A 23,941-nucleotide genomic window follows, 5' to 3' on the forward strand; every position below is an offset into this window, starting at 1 on the left:
CCTTTTTACCTACCATAATTGATAGTGACCAAGTAGGCTTTGTCCCCAAACATCAAGCATCGGATAACATAAGAAGGGCTTTAACCTTTATACATACGATACAATCCAAGGCTATACCTGGGCTACTCTTATCGATCGATCTAAGTAAAGCCTTCGATTCAGTCTCCTGGCCCTACCTACACTACATTTTAGAGAGATGGGGATTCAAACAGAAATTTCGACATGTCATTAAAGCTCTATACAATCACCCCCAAGCATATGTCAGATGGGGCCCATACTTTACAGACGCCTTTCAACTATCTGGAGGCACAAGGCAAGGATGCCCTCTATCCCCGATACTGTTTATCTTGGCCCTGGAACCACTGGCTGCACAAATCCGAAATAATATAAACATAATGGGCCTGAACATAGACTCAACCCACCATAAATTATGCCTCTTTGCAGATGATATTCTTATGCTAATAACTAGACCATTAACTACCTTACCGAATCTGATAGATACATTTAACAAATTTGCAGAACTTACAGGGCTCAAGATAAACTATACCAAAACCTGTGCAATGAACATTAATCTCCCTCCCCCACAAATTAAGCTTCTTAAACTGAACTTTGATTTTCAATGGCAATCAACATACTTAAAATACCTGGGGGTAAAAATAACTCCGAACATACGAGACCTCTATAAGATCAACTTCCCCCCTCTATGGAAAAAGGTAACTGAAGACCTAGAGAGATGGACGAAACAGGATATTTCCTGGATCGGCCGAATACATGCAGTTAAAATGGTCATCTTACCGCAAATACTTTACTTTTTCAGAACTTTGCCAACTCCTATACCGAATCTAGATATAGAAAAGCTACAACAACAGATAATGAAATTTATATGGAACTTCAAGCCTCCCAGGGTTTCTAGAGCGACAGTGCTTGCACCAAGACAAAAGGGAGGCTTAGGTGCCCCAAATTTAGGGAAATACTTTCAGGCAGCCCAATTAGCATCCATCCCCCTGATGTATGCTGACCCTCCTCCAAAATGGGTGACCATGGAGGAAACGCTCATTCGCCCGATAAAGCTAACAGCAACCCTATGGTTACCCTACGTTCAAAGACCAGATGGTTTAACCCCCATGTTAGAACATATATTAAGTGTCTGGGATAAGGTAAAATACAAAGCGAAACTATTTTCACCCCATTACCCAGCAGTCCCGATACTTGGAAACCCCGAGTTCCAGCCAGGTCTAAATAAGGTATCTTTCCAATGGTGGGAGGCCAAAGGTCTAACAGTACTGAGACACCTGTACGGAATTTCTGGTCCCCTGAATTGGGACAGATTCCAACAACTATATTCTCCGCCTCCAGGAGAACTCTTTAGGTTCATGCAGGTGCAACATTATTTAAAATCCAAATTTAAGGGCGCACGGGTACCACCCTCCACATACTTAGAAATCATATGTACAAAGTACCCATACTCAAAAGGAGTGCTCTCAAGGCTATACAGTCTCTTGTCTGAGATCAACCTCCCACCAACCTTGCCTTACATAAGAGCCTGGGAAAGAGACCTGGGTCAAACATTAGAGGAAAAAGATTGGTCTCAAATATGGGACCAAACAGCACATAACTCAATTAATACCTCCCTGCTCGAGGCAGGATACAAGGTTTTGCTACGTTGGTACCTGGTCCCATCCAGACTCCATAAAATTAACAACCAATGGGACCCACAATGTTTTAGAAAATGTGGAAGTGAGGGCACGGTTTACCATATATGGTGGCAATGCCCTAGGGTGCAGAGATTCTGGACCAGAGTATACCAAATGATATACTCAATCACAGGCATAAATCTACCCAAATCGCCAGAGCACGCACTACTGGGAAAGAAAATCCCCAACACAAACAAAAATGTAAGAACGTTAATAAACCAAATTTTTACAGCAGCCAAATTAACTATAGCCAAAGCGTGGAAATCTCCATTCTTGCCCATACCACAATTAAAAAACAAGATTAATTGGATATTAGTTAATGAAAAACTAACTAGTATTCTCACTGATCGGCAAGAACGGTTTCAAAAAATATGGGCCCCTTGGATACAATACTCTGCCTCCTCTAGCTGAACCATACCCTCACTTTCCACTTAAAAGGAAATTTGAATGATGGGAAAAATCTACTGAAAAGTCCTAACGGATATATGAATGAAGAAAACTTACAGGTAGAACCCGGATCTCGGTGAGAAGAACACAAAAATATTCCAACAAGATCGATGTGTAATAATGATTTGTTACAACACCAGTTTTTTTTTTTTTGTTTTGTTTTTTTTATTTTCCAAAGTTTCAATTTTTGTTTTTCACCTCCTACCCCCCGGCAAGCCAGGATTCTGAAAAAAGCAAGATCCTGACCTGCTCACCCTCTACCCCCTTTCATATTCTCCCCTTCCCTTCCTATCTCCCTATACCCCCCTCTCCTCCCCAGTTAAAGAATGAAACACAATAAATATGTATGGTTAATAAATGAACAGTTTATTGATGCACTAAATGTAATACTATACAACGTTGATAACATTGTTATGCAATTATCATTCTTAATAAAATAAAAAATTAAAAAAAAAAAAAAAAAAAATACATAGTTATGAATAGTTTGTCTACTCAAATTATTTATATTTTATATTGAAAAGGAAACTCTTAAGATTCTCAAGTCCCAGTATAAAAACTCTTACCAACAGAGGAGTCTTCACTGGCCCGTGGGCTGTGCTGAACCGAGCCGCTTGTGGTCCCAATTACCTATGATCCCAGCTCCCCAATGTGTTACACAGCCATGATAACAGCAATGCAAAGCCCAGGGAGCTTTCTACTGATCGCGACAAGGTCCAAACTACTTAAAGCTCTGTACTAAGTGGTAGGGGATGTCACCACTTAGGTGGGAGTAAGAAGAGCAAGGTTGTGTGTCTAGTTGCAGGGAAACAAGCTCAGGTCTCCCACTGATTTTGTATTATGGTGAGCTGTATAATATTTTATAATGTAATAATAATAAAAATAAAGTGAATGAGATATGTTGGGGTTGCATATTAATATAATTGAGTAATATATGTATAAATGAGGAGGGAATTTAGAGAGCAGGATCTGTTCATGTGGAAGTCAATGGGAGTTGTCCCATGCAAAGTCAAGCCATATTTCCAATTCAAGATATTTGAGTTTTATTCAAGTTTGTAAACTCAAAAATTCAAGGTATTCCAGTTTTTTTATTCAAACAAGTTTACTATATTAATAAATAAGCAAGCATTCAAGTTTTTTATATGTTTATTTAAATTAGTAATAAAACTCTTGAACTCAAAAATTGATAATTAAGCCCATAATGAATTATTTTTATAAAGTCATCATGTATCTGCAGAAGTTAATATGTATTAGATTTTTTTTTGTAGTAGAAAGAATATTATGCAGTTTTAAACTAATCTAGCAAATACAGTTATGAGCAAAAGAAAACTATAGATTTATTCCTAAATTGATTTTTGTGTAAGTATAAAAAGGAAGGACTTCACATAACTTTCTTAACAGAAATCGGTGCCAGTCATACTTAACCTGATAGCAAAGGGAACAAAAGTTAAAAATGCATCTACATTACTTTTTTAGTAACATTGTGTAACATTGACAAGGTGGCTTTAATATTTTTCCCTCTCTTAAAAAGTGGTGTTACATATTACAGTATCCACAAAGGCTTTATTCTTGTCAGATTCTTATGTTGAAAAGTTGCGCTCGAAATTTTTTTTTATTTTTTTCCAGAAATGGGACAGATTCACTCATCACTAATGATACAGTAAATGCACTTTTGTCCAGATAAAGTATCCTTGATAAACTAGATCTGTTGTATTTACAGACTGTACTGCTATTAACCTTATAATCTCATATCTCATTCATTGGTGATTAATTTCCCAATGGATCATACTTACTTTTTAATTAACTAGTCCTAGCTAGAGAAATTTTGGGAATGCCAAACGTTGCAACTAATTTGGTTGCCAGCTGCACTCACCTTTTTGCAGGAAAACAATCCTTAATGGTGTGAGATCCAGCTATCACATTTTTTTGTCTTTTCTAGGTACTGTATAAACGATAAATAAATACAATGTATACTAATTGTGTTTTGGGCACAGTGGAGATTAATACTAAACTTAATTAATCATGGGTATATATAATAAGAACATAATTTCTCTATGTATTAATTATTCACTTGTCAGTTTTAATCTGAATTTCCATTTTTTTTGTTTATATTTTGTCTCCTCCTATTGATGCAGCACAGTCTTTTTATTTTATATATTCTTCTTAAAGTGAAAAATACTTTTGGCTTTGCTGCCAAAAGTCTTGATTTATGCTTTATCGATCTTTAAAAATCAATTGGCCTTTTCTCTTACAAACAATTATACCTTTAATTAAGAGACAGTGGAAGAAATTAAGCATGTGGTGCTATATCCATTGATCAAGCAGATTCCTGTATTAGTAGTATTTCACTTTTCCCTTGCTCTCATAACATTTTTTAGAATACACATATTACCTTGCCACAAGGCAAGGGACCTCTGTCTAACTCTGCCATCATTTATATAAATTATAATTAAATACATTTTTTCCTAACTGTCCTTATTTTGGGCATGGTAGAGATTGGTTCAGATGATAATCTGCAAATTCTCTGACCCATGTTCCTGATCTCTCTTGTTATTTCTTGCATAACCATTCATATGGCTTGTTGCTATATCCTGTGCATTCCCAATACAGCTGTCACTGGAGTGATGATAGGGAGCAGGCACAGAGTTAAGTTATTTAATGTCTAGTTTAGGTGAGCAGAACTATAATAAGCTTATTTGCATTTATATAAACTGTTTGCAGTCTTAGAATGTTGTGATTGTGACAGATGGGCCATGTTTATTGTTCCTATTTATGAAGATGTTGCTGGGAGAAATGATGGCTAAGACTTTTTTATTTAAAAAAATCTCAGAACCCATATATTTTTTTTCTATTCAGCCCTCTTAGTAAAATTGCCATTTGTGATGCATGCGTAGGATATATGAAAAATGAATCATAATTATTAATATACGTTTTATCTTATTATTTGTATTACTTTCAAAATATGTTCTATAAGTTTAGTAACCTGGATGTATATATACCTGTGTATTTATAGGGATAAATATATTGAAAGTCATGTATCTCAATATTCAGTGAAAACTTTTTGTAGCATTTTGCATAACTTATTGAGCACACAAGTTGTATTGATACACCAATTCTTGGACCAGACATTATATATGTGCTAGTGATTTTTGTGCTTCTGCTTTAAAAGATCTGTGTGGTCTGCTCTACCTAGGGGAGACCACACAAACAACATTTCCCAAGATGTTCCATTAAATGCAAATAAGTGACTATTTAAGTATCAAAAAATGTTATGCACTTCAGACATAACCTAGGAGACTTTGGTATTTAACAAGTGCCCCCCCCAATCAAAGATAATACATAATGAGAATTTTATTAACTTGCCATTTCTATTCATGTTTTCCTATTTTTAATGCAGTACGGTGTTTCTCTTAAAGGAGAATGCAAGTCAAAATTTAAAAAGCATACTGCCTAATAGTCCTCCTATTGTTTAGTAAAAGCGCCACACTTTTGGCTCATTTAATCAAATATTTACTCAGTCACACTTCACATTTTCTAGAACAGGCAGCCATCTCTAAAAAGGTATTCTCCCTTCCTTTCCCTCCTTGCTTCATACTGCACATGTGTTTCATTCCCTCCCCCCCCTCCCCTCTGCCAGATCCGCTTCTGATTGGCTGGTGGGTATGTGTAGCTCAGAACAGGAGACAGGATCAAGTTACACACATGCTCAGAAGCATACAGGAAGGACAGAGAGATTTCAGTGATGTCACTGTAGTCTTCACACTGCTGTAGGCTGCCAGCACCATATCTCAGAGAAGCAAGCAGGGATCTGGGAATTTAGATATGTAGTAAGTACTTAAAAAGAATGCCTTTAGACTTACTTTTAATTTATATTAACCTTTCATTGTCCTTTAAATATATTCTTCTTAAAATGCCTACTTTGCTACCAAAAGTCTTGACTTTTGTTTTGTTGACCGCTAAAAAAACAACTGGCCTTTTCTCATACACATTATTATACCTTTGATTAAGAGACAGTTGCTTTCTGCAAAGAATGGAGCATGTGGTAAAATATTAATTGATCAAGCTGGATTTCTGTATAAGTGGCATCTCATTTTTCCCTTGCTTTCATAATATTTCTTTAGAACACACATATTATTACCTTTGCTACACTGTTGTCCATAAATTCCTAGCAATAGGGTGTGGGGGTATTGGTACTCTATGTCGGTACAGCACATGCGTGTTGCAACAAGCAATCACAATGTGACCTCAATTATGTTATCAATATGACAGCTGAGTTTGTAACTTGACAGAAAAAATGCTGATTCTTTGGTAATATTTTTTTTATCTATTTTGACTTTGCATAAATATTCTACAATGCAAAATATAAAGGAGAAGGAAAGGCATTTTGGCATTTTACTGCCAATAGATTAGCCACATTAATGCAAGCTAGAATGCTATAAAATAGCAGCTGCCATTTAGCTTGGTCTCAGGAGCTTGCAGCTGTAGCTGCTGGTTTCTCAGATTACACAGAGTTGGGAGGGGGAGCGAATTCTGATGGAAGGGGGAGCAGAAGAAGGGAGAGAGGAGCAAACTGAGCAGACTCATGCCTGTGCCCTGAAGGTTTTTTATGAGAGAATAAAGTCTGACACAGAGGAACATGTATACATAAAAGAAAAAAATAAATCCTGTGTTTCTTTTGATAGAGGATGTGCAGTGTTTCTGTGAGTGCTTATGGCTGTATTTACAGACCTTTCTCATAAAGCTTACTTAGTTTTTACCTTTCCTTCTCCTTTAAGGAAAGAATGAATGTGTGTTTCATAGATATACACACACACATACACATATTTATCATTTTTTTGCTTAGTCTGTAAAACTATAAAGAATATAACTTTTATAAAATATAACTTGTGTTTCTTTGCATTTGAAGGGAGAAGATGCCATTCCACCATGTGACTGCTGGCCTGTTATACAAAGGAAATAACTATCTGAATCGATCACTTTCCACTGGTAGTGATAGTGAACAGCTTGCCAACATCTCAGTGGAAGAACTAGATGGTAAGGTGTTATAAATGGTAAACAGTTTGTTTAATATTTTGATGTGGGATATGCCACCTCTTGTGCATGTACGACCCAGAACTTTAGAAAAATGTCAGAAAAAAACTAAAACAAAGATAGTGGAGCACTTTTCAAAGTAATAGGGCATTTTATTGTAGTAGTGTCACATTGTAGGACTCTATTTTGATTTCATCAATGACCGGTGGCCAGATGATCAGATCAGCCTGATTCGGCACACCATGTTGTAGGTGAAATCAGCAAAGATCTGTTTGTTTGGTGACCTTTACAAACAAGTGGATCTTTACATGTATGCCCTTGTTAAGGGCCATGTTTGGTCCCATGGCATCTATTTAATAATGAGAAATCTTAGGCAATATGTAAATACCCTGAACACCTTCCAAAAACTTCTGAATATAATTAAGGGTCAGATTTTTAAAATGTGAGTTTAGAGCTCAATACATAAAAACTGACCCACGTTCTATTTATTCCCGATAAATACAATTCAAAAATCCCATAGGAATTAATACAATGTGGGTACATATTTATGTATTAATCTCTAAATTTATCGTTTTAATAAATCTGCCCTAAGTGTTTTCATTTTGTACTGGAAATTTTGGAAAATCTGCATATGTTTTTTTATATGTATTTTTTCAACTTACCAAACCTGAAAAAGTATGTATAACGCGGAATTTTTTTTAAACTATATGCCATGTAACATCTGTGGATTAAGTTTTACATTTAATTTTTGCTTTGTACAATTTTTTCATTGGGCCAATACTCATGGCTATTCTTATTTGTAGTGCTCTATGCATGAAAAAACATTAGTATTGTTTCAGCATATCAGAATTTTCTTTTGCATTTCAGAAGAGTAAACTGTATATACCATTGACCTGGGCTTGTTAAAATAAGGGACTTTTCTGGCTTATTATTAATTAGATATGGTATTAAATTATTAAAGATTTTTAATTACTGAACGTTAATGAGCACTTGTTTTTCTACTAATGAAATGTTTAAATACTGAAAAATGCAAGAGTGCAGAGTATGGCTATTCTATGCTAACATTAAATTATCTTCACCTGGACCAATTTAGTATTGAGAGATAACTGTTAATACCTGAACATTTTTGTGTGCTATCACTGAAGCAATAATTACTTCTATGAAAATTAGATTCCTTTACACTTACAGCAAAATCTTGGTTGAAGTCGTTACCCAAGAACTATAACATTTTGACACTGTAGGAATGTTCTGCTCTCAATTTTTCTGTTACATGTACTTCTAGTGAACTGTACAGGTAATTAATTTATTGAAAATGTAAAAGGTGGATAGATAATCCAATTCTACATGTTTCTATGCAAAGCATCTGAACTTGGCACTTCGGGTGTTTTTTAGCCCCACTCAACAATATACAGTGTACAAACTCCTTATATGTTAAAGAGTATAGGCAACAGAAATAGCAAAATATGAGTTGGTTATTTCATAGTTATAATTCCTGTTTGTGTTTCAAGTGAGACTGAGGGGCCTATTTACTAACATTTGTATGGGTGTTTGTACATGAATTTAAGCATAAACTGTTTTTCTGCTAGTACTAAGGGTGGCATTGGCTAATATCACTGGAAGGCAGATTGCTCTGAAAAAGCCAGATATAATTCTGCAGGTTTAACATCTATAGGAACAAAACCCTAAGACTTAGGAGAAATCCCCAAAAACCTGTATTAGTATAGTATTCCCTTTTTTTATGGCTATAGCATCCCTTAAAGCCTCTATAAGCTGATGGGAAAAATCATTGTCATTATTTTTTTGGATGGAGGCCAGAATTTTTTCAGTGCATAATTTGGTGAATGCACGTGGTAGAGTATCTATGATTTGAAATACAGTGTCTGGTGGTGACAAACACAAAACTTACATATACTATTAAACTGCCATAAACATAAAATTCTATTAAACAAAAAGAAATGTAGTTGCACATTTATGAAACAGTTCTTAATAATTTAATTTACATTCATTTGAATTATTTTAGATATTTATGAGAGAAGTGCTTAGAAGACTACTATGAATAACTTTACAGGTTCATTTTTGGGTTTCGGTCTGCTTTCTACTTGTTCAGTATCAAACAGGAATGTCTAAAAAAATTCAAATTTCAAACATTCTTTTTTCCTGTTTGATTAAAACAGGCAAAATTTTCAGCCTCATTGAAAATGAACGAAACAACGTGATGTGTGATGTGTTGAGTGCAATTTCTTACCATGACAAAACGACTGCAACAATTTTGTTAAATATACTAGTGTCTGAAAATACAAAAATGCTACTTGCAGAAAAAAAGTTGAGTTTTTTTTCTGCAGTGTTTTTTTCTTCACCCAAACGTAAACACTGATAAATCTGCCTCTATGGGACTGAATTAATAAGTAATTATCGGATATTTTTATGAGATTATACTGTATAAAATGATTAACATTTACAAATGCAGTGGTTGTTCCTTCTAATAAATAGTGAATAGGTTTCAGAAAGGGAATCTACTAGTTATATCCCACTGAATAAGTCCTGAATCAATATACGAATAAATAGCAAAGATTTTCAGTGGAATAAAAACAACAACATTTATTGGCTCAAATTAACAACAACATAAATTATATGAAAAGCATACTATACCAAACAATGACCAGGTGCATCCTAATCTCCTAACGCGTTTCGCACCATGTGGCGCTTCATCAGAGGAGGTGTGGTTTACTTGTGTCACTTCCCTTATATACCCTTAATTATTAAACATACAGTGTGCAGGGCTACCTAAACACCCCATACCAAGCTAATAGCATATCAAATTTATAAGACATACATAGCCATGGGCTTTCAGGTCGCCCTGTATATAGCACATATTATATCATTATATTAGAAACACACCAATAAATTCAAAAACACAAAAAAACCACAAAACAGAAACAGAATTGTGATCACATAATTAATTAAATAAATAAATCAATAAATCTACGGCTCTAAGAGCCTATAAAGGCAAATATCTTAATTGATCCCACATATTAAAGTGCATAATTGTGCATAGTTGTGCATAGGATTCTATTCCAATAATACTTAAAAAACACTCAATGTTGTTGCATCCTGGAGATTCCCTAAATGCCAAAGGCTAGTATTATAGCCATATGACCATAACAATAATTAATCACTTTAACCTCATATCTTATACCTTTATTATAGATGTTAAATATTAAACATAAAAACCCTGAAACCTCCAAGATGCATCAACATCCTAAGTGTACACTAGTGCTCAATACAGATAATAAAACCAATAAATATATGCAATATAAAACTACATATTACAAAATATTAGTATAATTTTTTTTTTCTAATTATGATTTTTTCATAACCATGATTTTTTCATAATTTTTTCATAATTTTTTCATAACTATGATGACCCAGACCAGTTGACTTAAAATTATTTTTTCAGTTTATCATAATAACAATTCATACAATGTATACAATTTCTTTAAACAGTTTTTTCAGTTTTATTCGGTTCAACATTATAACATCTCCTATTTATTTCAATTCCAAGGTGATATAAGGAAAGGTTTTAGCTCAAACTTTGTATTCATTCCTTTTGGTATCACAGTATCCAGCGTAAATATCCATTTAGATTCCAATCGTAAAAGTTTGGTTACCAAATTCCCTTCACTTTTTTCATCTATTTTATCTATGCCAAACATATTAAATTTCATTTGTTTTCCTTTATGCACATAATCAAAGTGTTTATATAGCGAATCTCCAGGATGCAACAACATTGAGTGTTTTTTAAGTATTATTGGAATAGAATCCTATGCACAACTATGCACAATTATGCACTTTAATATGTGGGATCAATTAAGATATTTGCCTTTATAGGCTCTTAGAGCCGTAGATTTATTGATTTATTTATTTAATTAATTATGTGATCACAATTCTGTTTCTGTTTTGTGGTTTTTTTGTGTTTTTAAATTTATTGGTGTGTTTCTAATATAATGATATAATATGTGCTATATACAGGGCGACCTGAAAGCCCATGGCTATGTATGTCTTATAAATTTGATATGCTATTAGCTTGGTATGGGGTGTTTAGGTAGCCCTGCACACTGTATGTTTAATAATTAAGGGTATATAAGGGAAGTGACACAAGTAAACCACACCTCCTCTGATGAAGCGCCACATGGTGCGAAACGCGTTAGGAGATTAGGATGCACCTGGTCATTGTTTGGTATAGTATGCTTTTCATATAATTTATGTTGTTGTTAATTTGAGCCAATAAATGTTGTTGTTTTTATTCCACTGAAAATCTTTGCTATTTATTCGGTTGTTCCTTCTAAGCACATCCTTTTTGAATAGCTAAATATGATAGGTCACGGATCTTTTTTTTTACTACTTTATACCCAAGCTTCACTAACAACAATCCTAGGTGGAGTTAATGTAAAATTAAACACAACAGGATTTTGAAGTGAGCTTGGCAAAATAAATGAAAGCACTTACAGAACTGAACATTTTTATGGAAGAATTGATGCTGCATTTGTTTAAATTTCAAAATAGAAAAATTAGAGTAGCCATAATCTACATCTACATAGAGATGTATGCCACAAACTTAACTAAGACCAATAGATATCCTTTTCTACAAAAGATTGTTGTTGAAAGCTTGTTTATGGAAAAAAACTGCTTGTTGGTTGAAGTGGTTATTAGCAGAAGTTCTAAAATATGTATTTTAGAGACTAAGAATTCATAGTGGAGGAATTAAATATGGCTCATTGATTTTTATTTTGAACATAAAAAACCTAAAATACTCTATGCATTCATAAAAATGAACACAGTTTTTTCATTAAATTTAAAAAAAAAACAAAAAAAAACTTGTGACAGTATATCATGTTTATGCACCTGAGTTCTTGGTGTATTTTTGATTGTGACTTTACTTTCAATTTCAGGTTTTTCCCTGTTTAGTACAAGAAATAATAAAAAACATGCATATTTCTTTATTAAGCAATAGGCTAAAATTATTAGCATTAGCTGTACTTACTGAACTTATGTTGCATTTTTACTTTAGAAAGTATAACTTCATAAAATTAGCTAGAATGTACCTTAACATCACAATTGTTCACCCAGCTAATGCATTTGCAAGTAAGCAGAATGCATCACTTTTGAGCTTTGAATTGATACGTGATAGAAATACATAAATGTAAAAAGCAATTATCTTTTTGGTATTCATGTGAGTCATTGTTAAAACATTTTGCATCAAATTACCATTAATATGCAATCATTATATATAGTGGTTCCAATCTTAGCTTCTTTTCAGTTAAGTTGAATAAGTTATTGGATGGATTCTGAGTAAAACATGTACCCTGACCAGCATTCTGATCTGTGCTTTTGTGCTAATGTTTGTCTTTGTGGTTTATTGCAGCTGCCTGTGCTATCTTAGTTTAAATTCAGAGCTTTAAATCCAAATGAGCTCATCATTAACCCGAAAAGGAATACTCTGGACATAAGTTACTCTGCTTTGGTTTAATGAGATTTGCTGATGTTTTCTGCTACGCATGAAATGCATAAATCAAGGCCAAAGAAGACCAAAAAGGTCAACGACCGATTCAGAATCTTTCCAAGCGAAGCATTAGCAAATCTTAAATGCTGCTATTTTTGTATATTGCTTCAAGATCCAGCCTACAAACATAGGTAAAAGAAAGGAAAAATTTTAATTCTAGTAGCATATTTAATTTATTATTTTAGATCAAATAAATGTATTCAGCAATTCTTTTAGAGACACAAGGCAATACAATAAATGAACAAGTATAGGTAACATGAGTTTCTTGTTAGTTACCACTATTGTCAGCAAATCCATTATCCAGAGTGTTTTGCAACCAGCAATGCTGTTCCTAACATGATCAGTGTATTGTATGTCATTTAAATACAGTTTGTCATTCTCTTACTGTTCATTTCTATTAAGATAAAAGCGATTATATCCAAAAGCAGTTTAAAGGGATTTGTTTAGTGTGCCTTGTTTATTACCCACAATTCAACATTTTTCCCAGAATTACACTGTAACTGAACCTATCACAACCAGGCACAACAGAGGTGAGTGCCAGTTTTGTGTACAGAGCTACCTTGCCCCAGAGACTGCTGCCTCTATGGAACTATGATATTCCAAAATGTCATCAGATAACAGTTCCCATCTCAAAGTTTAGATAATTTACATCATATTTGCTGGGTACAAAGGTTTAAAAACTTATAAATATAGCTTGAATATTATCTCTTTATTGTTGTTATCATTATTTATAGATGGAGCTTGTAGTAACCTGCTTGTATAGACATTTTGGTTAATGGCATTCTTGCTGTTTTGCCATTAATTGATGATGATATTCCTGTTCCTGTTGTGTGCTTCCTGTTAAGCTGAGAGCAAGCATGGAGCAGGCCAGATCTACCTGCCATGTTCTAATAAATATATCAAAAGTTCCAGTGTGTATCTGTACCTGAACTAACACAGCAGAAGTATTAACCCACTGCTAGCCAGCAGTTTATTACAGTGGCGACGAGGATTTGTGTATTTGGCTCAGAAACAGACTCAGCTGCAGAGCAAACAGGCTGCACAGGCTGCATGATTCCTTCTCTGCACAGTGAGTAACTTGCTACAATGTCTGCCATTGGGAAAGTCCCAGAGTTTTCAGAATCTGCTGAAGAATTTGAGTCTTATTTGGAAAGATTTGAGAGATGGCTGTCTGCAAATGATGTTAGTCAGGAAAAGAAAGCAGATATTTTACTTGCTACACTGCCAGCAAAAACCTACAGTCTCCTTAAAACTCTTATAGCTCCTGCAAAGGCCACTGAATTGTCCTATGAGAGAATTACAGAGACCCTCTCTCAGCATTATAAACCCCAGCCTATCATCATTGCTGAACGCTTTAGATTTTATAGGAGAAATCACAAAATGGGGGAAAGCCTTGCAGACTATATTTTGGATTTAAAACGGCTATCTGCCTCCTGTGAATTTGGTACATTCCTGGATCAGGCTTTGCGAGATAAGTTTGTATGTGGCCTCCATGATGAGTTCTACCTGCATAATCTGCTAAATGAAGCAGATCTCACTTTCAAGTCTGCTTGTAACATTGCCTTGGCCATAGAATTAACCAGAAGTGACTCTCAGCAATTCAAAGAGCAAAATAGTTCTTCATTTACAGATATCCCTAAAATAACTACAGAGTCTAAACCCATCTCACAAAATTCACCACAGCCACCTACAGTGTCAGTTACAGGTGAGCAAGCATTTCAGACACAAAGGGTCAAACCCTGCTACCGCTGTGGGGGCCTGCATCAGCAACTGAACTGCAGATATAAATCAGAAACCTGTAGAAATTGTGGAAAGTTAGGCCACATTGCTCGTGTCTGCAGAAGCAAACCAGGCAGGCCCAGGGCGCAATATGTGACTAATTGTGACAGCCAGGAAAGTGACTGCACAGACTTGAATACAGTCAATACTACGCATGGGGGAGATGATGGCATTCATATTAAGCTGGAAATTGATGGGCATCCAGTAAACATGTTACTTGACACAGGTGCATCTGTATCACTAATATCAGAGTTTGTTTACAAGAACTGTTTAGGTGGAATTGCACTGCAGAACTCACTTTTACATCTCACTTCTTATACTGGAGAGAAGATTCCTGTACTTGGAGAGATTCTAGCACCAGTCACATATGAAGGTCAGTCATTTACATTGCCTTTAGTGGTTGTGAAGGGCAACAGGCCCACCCTTTTGGGCAGAAATTGGTTGAAGCACCTAAAGCTGAATTGGGCTAAAATATTTACTATCAAACAAACTGAAGCTACCTTTCACAAAAATCTGGAACAGATCCTGAGTAAACATGACTCCCTCTTTAAGGAAGAATTTGGCAGTATTAAGGGGCTAAAGGCAACTATCACTGTAAATTCAGATGCAAAGCCCATTTTTCATAAGCCACGTCCCTTGCCATATGCTCTTAAAGAACCTGTGGAGAAAGAACTAGAAAGAATGGAACATTATGGTATTGTGTCACGTGTCAAATACAGCAGCTGGGCTGCCCCAATTGTAGTGGTCCCAAAAAAGGACAAAACTATTAGACTTTGTGGTGACTACAAGGTCACTGTCAATCGCTGTATTGAACCAGAACCCTACCCACTACCAAATGTAGAGGACTTGTTTGCTACACTTGCTGGAGGTAAATACTTTAGCAAAATTGATTTATCAAATGCCTATCAACAGCTAGAGCTGGATCCGGATTCAAAGCCATTTCTTACCATCAACACACACAAGGGGTTGTTCCAATACCAGCGCTTACCATTTGGAGTATCTACAGCTCCAGCAATTTTTCAGCATGCAATGGATCAGATTCTTCAAGGAATTGATCATGTGGTCTGTTTTCTGGATGACATTTTAATTACAGGTTCAACGGTTGAAAAGCACTTGGCACTGTTAGATAAGGTGTTATCAAAATTAAAAGCATCTGGGGTGCGAGTAAAATTGTCCAAGTGTCACTTTCTCCAGGAGTCTGTAGAATACTTAGGATACCGCATAGATGCACAAGGTCTTCACCCAACAGAAACAAAGTTAACTGCTATTGTTAATGCACCTTCACCTTCAAATGTGTCTGAACTACGCTCCTTCTTAGGACTGCTAAATTACTATGGACGGTTCCTTCCAAATCTGTCAACATTATTACAACCCTTACATGAACTTTTGCAGAAAGATACCAAGTGGGCTTGGTCAGCCGAGTGTGAAAAAGCATTTCAGGATGCAAAGCAAAGACTAACCAACAGCAAGTGGCTAGCACACTATGACCCTAGTAAGCCACTCAGATTAGCATGTGATGCCTCACCCTACGGAGTTGGAGCAGTTATATCACATATACTGCCTAATGGAGAAGAACATCCAATTGCTTTTGCGTCTAGAACCCTAACACAAACAGAGCGCAACTATGCTCAAATAGAGCGGGAGGCACTAAGTATTATTTTTGGAGTAAAAAAAATTCATAAATATCTTTATGGAAGGAAGTTTTCACTGGTCACTGATCACAAACCACTTCTGGCCATTCTTGGGCCAAAATCAGCAATTCCAACATTGGCAGCACTTCGAATGCAACGGTGGGCACTACTCCTATTGGCATATGACTATGATATTGTATATAGACGTTCTCAGGATCATGGGAATGCAGATGCTTTATCACGGCTTCCGTGCCCATATACAACAGATGTTCATGACGAAAGTGTCATTTTTCAAGTTTCATTTGCAGAGGAACTACCTATTTCTTGCAAAGATATTGCAGCTGCAACAAGTCGTGATCCTCTTATTGCAAAAGTGTGGGACTTTACTTCCAAAGGCTGGCCGAACTACAGCTCTGACAAAATCCTTAAGCCATATTTTGAAAAGAGAGATGAGCTTTCTATAGATCAAGGTTGTTTATTGTGGGGGATACGGGTTGTCATTCCCCCAAAATATCGTCAGAGGCTCTTGCATGAACTTCACGAAGGCCATCCAGGTGTAAACAGGATGAAAGCACAAGCTCGTGGTTACCTGTGGTGGCCAGGCCTGGATCAAGATATAGAAATTTTTGTAAGTCAGTGTACTGCTTGTGCTTCTGTACAAAATCAGCCACCCACTGCACCCCTTCACCCATGGACATGGGCCACATCGCCGTGGGAAAGAATCCATATTGACTATGCCGAAATAAACCAGCAAACATTTTTTGTGGTTATAGACAGCTATTACAAGTGGTTGGAGGTGTTACCCACTAAAACGAGTACAAGCGAGAAAACGATTACCTTGCTTCGTAATTTGTTTGCATCCTATGGTCTGCCAAAAGAATTGGTTTCAGATAATGGACCTCAGTTCACATCTCAGGAATTCCAGTACTTCTTGAAACAAAACGGTATCAGGCACAAATTAACTCCACCTTATCACCCAGCTTCAAATGGTGCTGCTGAACGGGCTGTTCAGACATTTAAAAAAGCCTGGATGAAACACTCAGTAGCCAGTGAGTCCGCTCGCACTACAGGAGAGTTGAGACTTTGCCGTTTTCTGTTTAATTATAGGAATACGCCACATTCAGTCACTGAAAGTACCCCAGCGGAACTGTTTTTAAAGAGGCACCTCCGAAGCAGGTTGGATTTGCTTAAACCCTCTTTAGCTGATACAGTGGAGAAACATCAGAAGCAACAAGTCAAAGCACATAATAGCTCCAGACAAAGAATCAGAAACTTTTACCCAGGTGATAAGGTCTTGGTTCGAGACTTCCGCCACTCAGGGCGCCTTTGGTCTCCAGGGACCATTTGTCATAGAAGGGGTACCCTGACGTATGAGGTTCAAATTGGTAATCGTCACATTCATGTCCATGTGGAGCATCTGGTTCCAGATAAGAGTGTGTCACCTGTACCTCCTTAATTTTCTACCATTGACTTTCAAGTACCTGTAGCGCCCTCACAGGAACCAGATGCCAACAATCCATCTAATCCAACCAGTGCTACAGCCTCTGAGGGTGAACGGAGGTATCCGATACGGGCACGCAAGGCTCCTGACAGACTGGACTTATAATGCCACTATGTTATTGTTAACTTGGACATTTCTGCCTTAAAATGTTTAGAACTGAGTTATAACTGTTGGTTACATATATATATAATATATATATATTTTTGAGATCTACTTTTTGCTAAAAAGGGAGGAATGTAGTAACCTGCTTGTATAGACATTTTGGTTAATGGCATTCTTGCTGTTTTGCCATTCATTGATGATGATATTCTTGTTCCTGTTGTGTGCTTCCTGTTAAGCTGAGAGCAAGCATGGAGCAGGCCAGATCTACCTGCCATGTTCTAATAAATATATCAAAAGTTCCAGTGTGTATCTGTACCTGAACTAACACAGCAGAAGTATTAACCCACTGCTAGCCAGCAGTTTATTACAGAGCTGATGTGAACACACTCACATACATACACAAAATGCGTTATTGTATCTAAAATTAGTTGTATGTAATGTTGAAAATGCTATTGTTTTCTGTTCAATCACCCAGGCATCAAATCTAACACATACAGTCATCCATAGAAACCAGGAGAAACCAGGATACAGTATACTCAAGTGGATTATTGTCAGTTCAGATGTGCATACTAAATGAGAACTGTAAACTGTGCAAATTTTTTTTCTGTTTTACTTTTTTTTTTTAAGAAAACCACCATGATAGGGAAAAAATTGCATTTGCTTCAAACAAAAAGAGACTGAGAGAAAACACTTTATTCTTTTCAATTAAACCTCTAGCTTGTACATTAATGAATCAACCCCTAAGCAACAAGGCATTAAAATAGCAATTTTTACTATTTAATACAATTCTCAGTTTTACAACTGTATGAAGAAAGTTCATTTGGCATAATTAAAACACTTTGATATGTTTTGAAATCCTACAAGTTTTGGTTTCATAGCTTGTTAACATGATCTTATTTATATGTGTGCAGACTTAAAAAAAGGTTTATGACTGGTCTGCCAACACTTCAGAAGGTTGCACCCCCAACAAAAAAATGAAGAAGGCTAAAATTCATTATCATTTTAGTTGTGACACTGCACATGGTTAGTGCAAAACACTACCAGAAAGTGATAACATTTTGTAGAAACTAATTCTACAGGGCTGATTAGTATTTTCAGATTTTCTTAGAGAATTTGCTTTTACTTTTTTCAACTAACTAGTAGAAGGTTTTACTTTTGGCTGATCTGTATGTAAATTAATATTTATTTTAATTTAGCAATTAGCCTGACACCTGAGATCTAATGGCTGATAATTTCTGTTATGATTTTCACTTGTACACTAGCAGCTAGCTTTAATTAATATTTTCTCAGTTAACAATTCTCATTATGCCCTATAAGTGTGTGTTTATACAAAGACTGGCTTTTTATGAAAATGAACACAATATTTAATGACAGTGAATATGTGTTTGTAGTGGCAAATTAATTTTCTTAGGGTAATGGGTATATATATATATATATATATAAACACTTATTTAATGCAATAGTACAGCACCCTGCAATAGAACAAAACGTGGTGCACGTCCCCAACAGGTTCCGATATCCTTGCATATACAATAAGTTCAAGAATGGACAGCACACACTTTAAAGTGCAAAAGGTATATTAAAAGATCAAATTCATACTGTACACAAAATGCGACGTTTCGAGCCCGGCCGGGCTCTTCCTAAAGGCATGTGGGCAGTAATATATATATATAAACTGTATGGAAGTGCACAAGAGCAGAATATGAATGGTTAAAGAAGTGCACAGCAAAACATCTTATGAATTAGTGGGGCTAATATTAAGGGCAAATTTATAAAAAAATTGAGTTTGCATTTTTTTTTTAATTCTAGAAAAAAGAAAAGTAAATGTGAATATAGCTGAGAATATTTTTAGGAACCTTGAATACTCGAGATCTAGCAAAGAAAAAATCCTGAAAAGTTGTGCAAAAATTGTCTCAAACAACTATTTATAGATTTCGCAGTTTATTAAAACATTTGAGATTTTCAGCCTCATTGTAAATGAATGGAACAAAGTGAGTTTCACTTGTGTGCAAATTTTTTACATGAAAAACCGAGACCATAAACAGTATAAACAGTATAAAGAAACACGTTTGAGGAAAAAGATTCAAGCATTTTATTGTGGTTAAATAACCCAGTTAGTAAATAGCTTCTCTTTTCTTACAGTATTATTGTCATTTAAAAGGCTTTGTTCACCAGGGAATTCTAAGAAAAAGAGAAAATACAGATAGTGATGAGCGAATGTGTTCTGTTTTGGAAAGGTTTTGCACCTGTTCTGCAAGCACATTGCGAAACTAAGAAATTCACCGCAAATCCAGGCCTTGCAAAAACTTTTGCTCATCACTAAATACAGATGTTAAATCTTTAGACATATTTAAATTGTGCTGAAGTGGAAGTTGGAGCTAGTTGGTGCCAATTTTGCCACTTTTAAAGGCATACTAGGCACAGTTAAACAGGGATGAAATATTCTATGCTGTATATTTAATATAAAGCAACTCTTTCTCTTCCTCCTTGCAGTAAAAGTTTATTTATTTTCATTATGATTTACATTTACCCATGACAGTATTCCTTAAAGCCATGCAAGATATACAATGAAATTAAATTATTGCTTTCTGTTTTCAAATCACAAAAACATACTTGAGCAAAAATATTTTTTGACAGCCATCTAAGGCTTAAATGTCTTCATACCAAAAAAAAAAAACTGGTGTAATAGAATTATTATTATTATTAGAACCAAAAAACTTGGCTGTATTTTATTTACTGGGCTTACTATACCAGCAAATAGGTTCAGCTTGCCATTTTGGAAAAAATTGTTTTTGGCTGGGTTTGTGGGAAGTTCATTCTAGATGGTCACTAAGCTAAGGCAACAAACAGTGCCTGTAATATATGTGTTGAATCAGAAAATTGTAAGTTTCAGTTCTATTTTTAATTCTTTAAAATAACTTTCTATGGCAACATTAACTGTTGCTAGGTTTTGAGACACCCATATAGAACTGAAGAAACTTTATAATATGTAAGTAACATTGGTTTATTTTGTTACAGAGATACGGGAAGCTTTCAGAGTATTGGATCGGGATGGTAATGGATTTATTTCCAAACAAGAGCTGGGCATGGCCATGCGATCCTTGGGTTACATGCCCAGTGAAGTAGAATTGGCAATCATCATGCAGCGACTTGATATGGATGGTAAGTAGCTAAACTCATCAGATTTTATAAGCAATTTTGATATTGGCCACTGTATCATTTGATTTTCCTACTGAATTGTGCTTATAAAGACAACGAGCTAAAATAAAAAACTTACAAGTCTCATCTTATGGAGAGATTTTTTGTTTGGTCCATAAATGATTTTCTTCTCAAAACTGCTTTTTTTCAAAAATGGACAAACTGGGGAATTAGTTTGATAATGCACAGATTGTAATATGTTTAGGATTCTGGAAAAAACTTGTGAAACCTTGCAGAATGGCAGGAATACAGGAGAAAGCTGTCAGAAATGTGAAAAATATTTGACCAGCAGGAAAACATTTCAGCATTTGATAACTCCACCACTTAATTTCCAACTTTAGTGTTCTAAAAAAAGTTCCTTAATTACCATCTACTGCTCAACCCCTGGCAAATCTCTATTATGGCTGCCTATTAAGCAAAGGATAGCATGCAAAAATCTTTCTACATATATTTAGAACCCTTAAGTCTACTGCTCCTCGCAACATTTCTTCACTTGTTTCCATGTATGTTCCTGCCCATCTCTTCTGCTTCTCATACATCATCTCTGTCTTTTCACATCAGTCACACCCACCACCATCAGCACCTTATCCTTGGCATTTTATACCTGAATTTCTCTGTAGGGAACACTCAATCAGCTGCTTAAAAATAAACTCAAAGCACTAGAACATTGCATGTCCAGTCTTGGAACTTAAGGGCAACTGCTCAAACTCTTGTGCCCTTCCATCTGTATGTTACCCTCCCACATGGCATGTAATCTCTGTATATTTAAACTGATTTACTGATTTATTTATTATAATGTATTCTCTGTGTATCCTTGTATGTATTTTAAAGCACTAGGTATCCTAGTACCTTATAAATAAACCTACAGAATGACAGGATTAGCCTGTGAGACCAATGCTTTTATCAGGAGATACTCTTCCCAAGAAATGGAAAATATGTAAATAGATTGGATCACCATTATGGCGTTCATGGCTTGGCAATTTTATGATCATAACCTTGTAACTAAAAACCCCTGCTTTTGAAAATGTATCCACATGCCCAGATACTAAATTACCAATAATGCAATGCACCGGGATATGTGCATTAATCAACCCCTTCTTTTGCTTGTAAGTAATATGCAAGGATCTGATCTGATCTTTTCACTGATTGTAACAGGAATAGATCTTTAATCTCTCTCCAGCAGATATACCAAAATAATATGACATAGACAAGGAAAATGCAGACTAGAGGACCTTTGCACCAATGTGTTTTATTTAAGTTATGATCTGGTAAATGGGGTAGAGTATGAAATTATATATATTCCAACCCAGCTTCTCTCCTACCTGTGTGTACTTTGGTCCTAAGAGGATTAATTACTGTAAATATTCTCATCCTAGAGATAAGACTATAGGGATCTTCTACCTTCACCAATGTGAGCTAAGAATGAGAAGAGCTGCAGTGTGGAGAACTCCTAGAAAAATACATAGAAAGGTGCATATTTTTTAGACGGTAATTGGTTCTGTGAAAAAACAATCCTTGTGAGGGACTCAAATCCTGCGTTAAGCTGGCAAGAGTTTTTTTTGTATTGTTTTGTTTGCTCATCACCTAAAACGTTTACAGATGCTAGATTTTCTTATCAAAGTAAACATTTTCATTTAACAGAACTGCCTGTCTGATCCAGTTCACAGAGCATTACAGTCAATTGCACGGTAGATTCTATAGACTATAAAAGTGTACTGTAGTGAGCAACTTTAGAATACTCCAACACTTATGTGTTTTCAAATACTTTTATGATATATTTTTCCAGATACTTTCATGATACAGGTATAGGACCCAATATCCAGAATGCTCGGGACCAAGGGTATTCCGGATAAGGGGTCTTTCCGTAATTTGGATCTCCATACCTTAAGTCTACTAAAAAATAAATAAACCATTAATCAAACCCAATAGGACTGTTTTGCCTCCAATAAGGATTAATAATATCTTAGTTGGGATCAAGTACAAGGTACTGTTTTATTATTACTGAGAAAAAGGAAATCAATCTTGAAAATCTGAATTATTTGATTAAAATGGAGTCTATGGGAGACAGGCTTTCCGTAATTCGGAGCTTTCTGGATAATGGGTTTCCGGATAAGGGATCCCATACCTGTATATTAATATATTTTTGAAAACTATGAATTAAAAAAAAGGTTATTCATGAGCAATGGCAGCAGGTAAATGTAATTGTATTTTGCACTCACTTGAGTCTCAAAAATTGTTTTCAGATAAACATTATATTATGTTGAAGGAAACTAACATGTTCAAAGAATCCTTTTACTATAACATCTTTCTATTTTATGATTACAACAAAATAATTTTTTTAAAAATTACCTTATGAAGAGATTGCAATTATTCCCATTTATTTAATTTTTGTAATGAACAAATATAATCTTATAAAAAGATTTAGAAGAGCAACCAAAGTCAGCATTATTATTCTATTCAAAAGGAGGCATAGCACAGATTGTTACTTATAAATTGTCAACTGGACAATTGTTGGCAGTTCTAGTTCAAGGACTTTGCCAACAGACAGATGATATACAAGCTAATACAACATTCCCATATTTCAGAGCAATTTGTCACTATTGTTTCCCCTTTTCATTAGATCAACTGGCAAATGGAAATGCCTTCTAACTATAATATGGTTTATTATAGGCAATGGCTAGTTTGTTCAGTGTAAAGCATTTACTTTATGACTTCATAGTTTTATCTAAATTATATTTTTCACCAACCTCTAGCATTCTTTTCTAGAATAGTTTATATTAAGCTCTCACTTTGCAAACTAGCCCTCGTCAGCCTGTCCCAGCTGATGACATCACTTCCAGCAGCGGCATGGTGCATTAGCTGTCCTGGCAAAATGGGAATGCATGGGATCTGAGGGGCAAAAGGGGTTTATTTTTCTTTTTTTTTATTGGTACAAGAATAACTGTTTTCTGTACAAGCCATATGGTATTCAGTTTAGTAAATACATAATCTGTACCCCCAA

General features: G+C 35.4%; 1 protein-coding gene across 2 annotated transcripts in view; it reads left to right on the plus strand.

Annotated features, from left to right (window-relative positions):
- Positions 1–23,941, plus strand: part of caln1 (calneuron 1) — a 188,931-nt gene that overhangs the window by 59,000 nt on the left and 105,990 nt on the right. For both annotated transcript variants that reach the window (XM_031896970.1, XM_002935800.5), the window contains exons 3-4: positions 7,045–7,172; positions 20,761–20,904. In XM_031896970.1, the coding sequence (XP_031752830.1) occupies positions 7,052–7,172; positions 20,761–20,904 (265 nt within the window). In that variant the 5' untranslated portion in view covers positions 7,045–7,051. The remainder of the gene's footprint in view (positions 1–7,044; positions 7,173–20,760; positions 20,905–23,941) is intronic.

The sequence above is a fragment of the Xenopus tropicalis genome, chromosome 2 (assembly GCF_000004195.4).
Source record: "Xenopus tropicalis strain Nigerian chromosome 2, UCB_Xtro_10.0, whole genome shotgun sequence".
In the NCBI taxonomy this organism is placed as follows: domain Eukaryota; kingdom Metazoa; phylum Chordata; class Amphibia; order Anura; family Pipidae; genus Xenopus; species Xenopus tropicalis.